The following is a 6,107-nucleotide window of genomic DNA, read 5'->3' on the forward strand; positions in this document are numbered from 1 at the left end:
AGCCCAAAGTTCTAGAGAGAATACTGCACTGGGGAAAACCACTGAACCCCAGAGCCCTGGGTTGAGAAACCATATAGAAAAGTCTCCATTCATGGCCAGCCAATTGCTTATGTGGCCAAACTGCAGACAACACTGCATTTGATAGTTGCTCTTCCCCATTTGTGCACTTTCTAGCCATCAGTTTTATTGTTGATACAGCTCTCGTCTGACATATTGCTAGTAGCAATCAATAGGGCATAATCAGCACTGTAGGACCAACTGCTCACTTCAAGCAGAGCAACATACTGACAAGCACATTTTTGCTTGGCAGGTTTACAATAGAAATGCCAAAGTACCACCAATTACCCAAAGACTGATTCACACTACGGTCCAGATATACTTTGACTAGAATTTAGCCAAAATTCAAGCCTTAAGCATAGTTGACTTTGGGGCACCAATTATGTTGCTTGATCTTACAGTGGAATAATTGAAGAATTTTAACCCAAGGGTACACAATAGTACAAGGGTACACAATGCATGTCAAATAGATGTTTGCAATTTATCATAGTCAAGCACAAGTCTGCTCCAGCTGAAGTTTATTGGCAAAAATATATACAATCACCTTTTTATCAAGGCCAATGAATTAAAAACTATTTACAGTCACAATAAAAATACATAGTATTTGCATTAAGACAAGTGGCCAACTGGAAAAGCACCTGTTTGAACATCTCAACACCACATCCTAAATTCTGTATTTTGATGAGCTAGCAGATTCTTCATTCCTGGTGTTACAAGTTCCATAAAACAGTCTACGCGTATGGCTGACTAACGGCAGTTTAGTTGGTTACCAGGGACTGACCACCCAGGCAGTGACCACTTAAAACGTTATGTAAAGTCTGTTTTAAGTTTGAATTAAAGGTCATCATCTGATGAGCTATAGTCCTCCTCCTCTGCTTCATCTTCACATCTTGCTTCCTCCAAATCTAGGTTTTTTAAGTCTTCCAGGCTTTGTGGAGCACTACCTGTAAGTCTCTGAAAGATAAGGGGCAGTTAGCTACTGTACAGACGTCACAAAAGGAAAATTCAAACACACAATCACTAAACTGCATACTCATAGAAACTACAAATGGAATTTGCTTTCACATTTCAAACAAAGTGTTACTGCATCGATCTTAACAGTCAGCACTGATGAGCAAAACTTCCCCACCACCATTTATAAGAACACCACACAAGCTATACAGTGATATTGAATTTGCATGCAAGCAGTTTGGTGAATGTTGAATTTACCTCAATCAGGTTAGCCATGTACTGCACATGTCCTGCCAGTTCTGTGAGCTCATCATTTTCTTGCTTTAGCCGTGCAATCTCCCCATCTTTGCGTTCTATTTCTTTGTGCAACTGTAGAAGACAGACAACATTTTTGTTTTAGCACGGTATTTCTAGTATAAGATGGCTTTTCCCTGCAGACTGTCAGTCAAGTACTACTTCTACATCTCATTGGTGCCCCAAGAGGGAATTTGTCTCTTTTCTTCAATTATCCATTTTAGTTCTAGTTAGTGCCTTATACTGTTAGAGGAATAAACCTATAGCATTACCCTACCCAAATCACATACAAAAGATGACCCACAAGTGCCAACTGCTACATATAGACACCATAAGGCAGACCACTCAACCCAACATTAGAGTCATGTAACAGTTACCAGGTTAACCTTAACCAACCCCCCCCCCCAAAGTATACTGACTAATTACCTTTTCATTTTCTTGCAAGGCTTCATACAGTGCTTTTCTCCTTTCCTCAGCAAGCTCCTTCCAGTACTGGTTGCTGGGGGTTTCTAAAAGAAAGAAAAAAAAAAAAAAAAAAAAAAACACTTTACTTCTACAAGGCTCACTAGGTTTTCAAGTGAAATGGCAAAAATTATTTTATTCAGGCTACTGCAATAAGGCAGCCAAAATTTACCTTTCACCATAAGTTCATAAGCTTCATTTGAAGCGTCTGCATTTTCCCTCTGTTCTGGATCAACAGCAACTTCCAACTTTGCCTTTTTAAGTGTTACTTGGTCATTCCACAACTTCCTTTTGGTGGAGTTCTTGACCGGCTACAAAAAAGTGCATCCCAATTACATTCATATAAAAATGTCAGATAAGAAAGGTTCAAGTGTCAATACAAGACTTCTGCTGCCAGGTGAAGGAAAGGTCTTGAATTTTTAGGAAGGGTCATTTGTAAGTGTTATACTGCTGTTAAAGCAAGAGTGCTTTGCTATTGGAAGCAAGCTTTTATTACTAGCCTTTTACAATTATTTCATTATTTGGCCCTCAGAGTGAAAGTTGGTCTTACCCAAACCAAAATACAGAGCACTGAAGCTGCAATGCAATGAACAAGCTTTAGAATGAATGAACAAGATGAAGGCTACCATCCATGACTAGATTGGTGTGGGTGTTAAGCTTCTAGGCCAAGAGATCCTTTCCCATTTATCTAGTTTGCCTAAACACGTGCACCAGGTGCTGTGTTTATGCTTGCTCCACACTAATCATTCCTTTATTACAGATGCCAACTTCACACAATCTTCACATACCTCTTTGGCACGACCAACAAGTTGACCAGTGGCAGAAGGCTGAATCACTTTTAGTGTCCTCCTTTGAGTAGTTTCTGTTTTATCCATAAAGAAATTCTAAAAAAAAAAAAGTTATTTAATTAGACTTCCATGTAACATTTTTTCCCATACAAGTAATGCCAGACCAAAGAGATTTAGCCTAGACAGCTCCTTTTGCCAAGAGCTTTAATCAATATTCTTAGAACAAAGCAAACAAAGGGATTACAGTCATTATCTAATTGTATAATGTTATCTACAACACCAACTTGCTATAGCAAACAGAGCCAGATGACCACACAGGTAAGCAATGTGCAGCTCTAAAGCACCGTGAGAAAGTTACTGAAACAAACTGTACTACATGACACAAGTTCAACTTTCCCACGATCAGGTTTTACTGCAGGTTATTATCAGCCCGTCAATCAATGGGAGTGTCAACTATGGGAACACGCACTGTTAAACATTCAACCATTATTTCAAACTCTTTAAAGTTATGGATTATCACATTCTCACATTGCAACACTTGACACCCCTGGCTCATATGACAGGTAACTGTACAACAAGGTTATCTCATGGGAAAATCTTACTAGTTACCCTATAGTAAGAGCATTAGGGCCGACTACTCATCTACTTAACCCTTCAGTTAAGAAATAGATCACTTGCTAGCATTTATATCTGAATACATCCAATGTTTCTGAGCAATTCAACAATTTTTTTCAGATGTACCTTTAATTAACAATCGACTTTTGAAGATCAATGCTTGGTCTGCTGAATTTAAACTAAATTCATCTATGCACCTACAAGACTGCAGGAAACCTGTCCTGTTGTGAAAAGTGTTCATAACAGAAAAGCTTGGTTGTGACTTTAATAGTATGGCCAATATTACAAGCATATTCAATAAAATATAATTGAAGACATTCACTCCCATTTGATTTGGGATATGTAAATATTAGTTTTTGTATCCAAATACATCCCTATAGCATGCATTACTTTTATCAGGACCAAGGACAAGACTATTCCTGCAGTATCAAGGAATCAAACCAAGGACTTCCCATGCAACTGAATGCCACAAACATTCTGCATCAGTACAATGTACATCACATAGATAAAGCTTACCTTAATAGACATGGAAGGTTTGCTTGTTTCAGATTTCTGTTTCATACTCTGATTCATATTGAAAATTCTGTAAAAAAAAAGTTTAATCCAATCAGTACATTGCTTTCTACAGCATTTGTGTGACAAGGTTTTAGACTGCCAATACATATAAATAAGCTTTCTAGAACACAGGCAATGCATAGGATTCTGACATGTTGTCTAACCCATGTTAGTCTCTTCCAGACACATTTCCCCATCTTACTGCTCAGAATATACTGAAGTCATGTTCTAGAGCAGCGATTCTCCATCGTTTTTCCAGAGGGGATCCTTGGAAGCCCATCAGGGTAGTAGGGGAGCCCAAACAATTACTGTAGCTGCAGCTCTTACATTGCTGCCCATTGGGATGGCTTCTACCCATACACTAATAGATCATTCGGATGGCTTCCACCCATACACTAATAGATCATTGGTGTCACCGAGATACACCAATTGCCCATGAAACCCCCAGCAACATCCGGAGAGACGCTGCTCTACATGAATGTCTTTGTAGGGTCATAGCAAGACATCTAAGCAATAACCACAAACACCTCACAGCCAGGTCCTAGACGTTTTTTGTCCCTATGTCAACCCTATGTCAGAAATATTTCTGATACAACCATGACATGGGGACATCCATGCTACCACAACACCTGTACATCAGATGAAAGGTACCGGATCAGAGAGGTTCTACAAGTCACAATTCTACAGAAAACACAGATGGCTACTGATCCAGAATCTGCCTACTGATCAAGGGGCTAAAACCTAACCCACTTACCCTGTGCACCCCATACTGATCACCTGAGACAAACCATTACACGGGAGGGGGAGGCCCTGAGCACCCCCCTTCACCAGACATTGGATCAGCCCATGGTGACAGAGGGCAGCACAGCCGCCTTTCCATGTCTATGGGCACCGATACACAATCACTGCCCGGTGCCTCCAATGGTTACCTACCCCTGGTACCCCGAGATATAATCCTCACAGAACTGATCACAGGCCGCACAGGTCACCAGCATCCCATCCTCTCCATAAGCCTTATATCATGACAAGGACAGACAGGACTAGCAGTCACACCGAGCGCTCAGTGCCACATCGATGCGCTCCGACAATCAGCAGATCTGGTCTGAGTGCAGGGCCAGTCATCCCCCGGCCAGAGGCCACATACTCTGCCAGTCTATACCGCACTATAGCAGCGCTACAAAGCGCACTTCAGCGGTCACTAGCGCATAAAATACTCCGGTATTACCCTCGCCTTGATATAAATTTATAAACGAAAAACGGCAGCCCCTGCTTCACAAACTGCATGCACGAAAAGTGGGGAAAAAAACTCGCAGCCCCTTCATACAAGCAAAAAAATCAGCTCAGGTAACCACAAGGCCCACCAACCCGCCTTACCGGGATATCACTTCTCCGTAACACAGCAATGCGGACGTGCTCAGTACTGAGTAAATCTTCCCGCGCCCCGCCTGTTTTATAGGAAGCGCTCAATAGCCATGTGACCCACGAACCCGCCCCCAAAACAGAGCGCCAACGTGTCACGTGTTCGTCTCTTCCCGCCTGTCCCAGAGAATGCTGCTGGGAGGTCATGTGCTAACAACTCACGTGACGTCACAAGGTCCGCTGGACTGAAGTTACCGGGCTGATCTGATGAGTGCCCAGCGGGTGTGATGGGGGAGGGGGGCAATGTATGTATATATAACGTGAATACATAGTGTGCCATTGTTCACCACATCACAAATAAACGCCTTATTCATATATACAATTACCAGAGGTACAATCATATTTATTTACATCAATCATAAAAGTATATACACAAAACAATAGAAAATATGTGCTGCCTATTAAAAAAAAAACAAAAAAACCCTTAAATCCCGCATCCATCCGGAGGTCTCTACCATCGGGTCCTGCGTCGTCCCGGTATACGCCACCGAGCTGTCATGCAGGGCAACGCCATCTTCCTCTTTTCTCCTGGGCTCATGCGAGTGCAAATGTTTTTTTTTTCACGAAAGGAGCACCCAAAAGCCTTCCAGGATGTGTGACATTGGTATCCCGGGAGGCTTTGCGCTTCTATTCTCAATCGCCTAGGTGGTCGAGAATTAGAAAGCGATGGTCCACCCTTTTTACTTAAAAAAAAGGATGTTGCACAAAAGAAAAAACAAAGTACAGAATTTTTACTTAACATAAAACTGTTTTTTACCCTTTTATATAAAGTGAAATTTCTGAGTTTAGGTACAGTTTTAAGGTATTAAAGTTTTTAAGTTATTTACCTTGATTGAATCAAACAATGTAAATTATCATGACATTGAAATTGCTGGGTTCTAAAGCTACGTACACACTTCCAATTATTATCGTTGGAAAACGAACGACGAACGTTCATGCACGATATATATGAACGATCGTATAGCA

General features: G+C 41.2%; 1 protein-coding gene across 2 annotated transcripts; it reads right to left on the minus strand.

Annotated features, from left to right (window-relative positions):
• Window positions 1-558: 558 nt before the first annotated feature.
• GMNN (geminin DNA replication inhibitor) lies at window positions 559-5,191 on the minus strand. 2 transcript variants are annotated; one of them, XM_072411598.1, is made up of 7 exons: window positions 5,097-5,191; window positions 3,684-3,750; window positions 2,553-2,648; window positions 1,937-2,075; window positions 1,729-1,811; window positions 1,267-1,377; window positions 559-1,011 (listed from the first exon to the last, which is right to left on the minus strand). In XM_072411598.1, the coding sequence occupies exons 2-7, from the start codon at window positions 3,738-3,740 to the stop codon at window positions 892-894; spliced, it is 606 nt and encodes a 201-aa protein (XP_072267699.1). In that variant the 5' UTR covers window positions 3,741-3,750; window positions 5,097-5,191; the 3' UTR covers window positions 559-891. The 2 variants fall into 2 exon arrangements, with proteins under 2 accessions (XP_072267699.1, XP_072267698.1); XM_072411597.1 differs by lacking the exon at window positions 5,097-5,191 and adding an exon at window positions 4,656-4,975.
• Between the last annotated feature and the right edge of the window lie 916 nt (window positions 5,192-6,107).

The sequence above is a fragment of the Pyxicephalus adspersus genome, chromosome 5 (genome assembly GCF_032062135.1).
Source record: "Pyxicephalus adspersus chromosome 5, UCB_Pads_2.0, whole genome shotgun sequence".
Taxonomy (NCBI): Eukaryota; Metazoa; Chordata; class Amphibia; order Anura; family Pyxicephalidae; genus Pyxicephalus; species Pyxicephalus adspersus.

Bases quoted from the DNA above. Each gene is read 5' to 3' on its own strand.
- GMNN (XM_072411597.1), bottom strand. From the start codon at position 4,717: ATGCTGGTGACCTGTGCGGCCTGTGATCAGTTCTGTGAGGATTATATC. The intron at 2,076-2,552 runs GTATGTGAAGAT...ACTTTTTTGTAG, and splicing joins TTGTTGGTCGTGCCAAAGAG to CCGGTCAAGAACTCCACCAA. The intron at 1,012-1,266 runs GTAAATTCAACA...CTTATCTTTCAG, and splicing joins ACATGGCTAACCTGATTGAG to AGACTTACAGGTAGTGCTCC.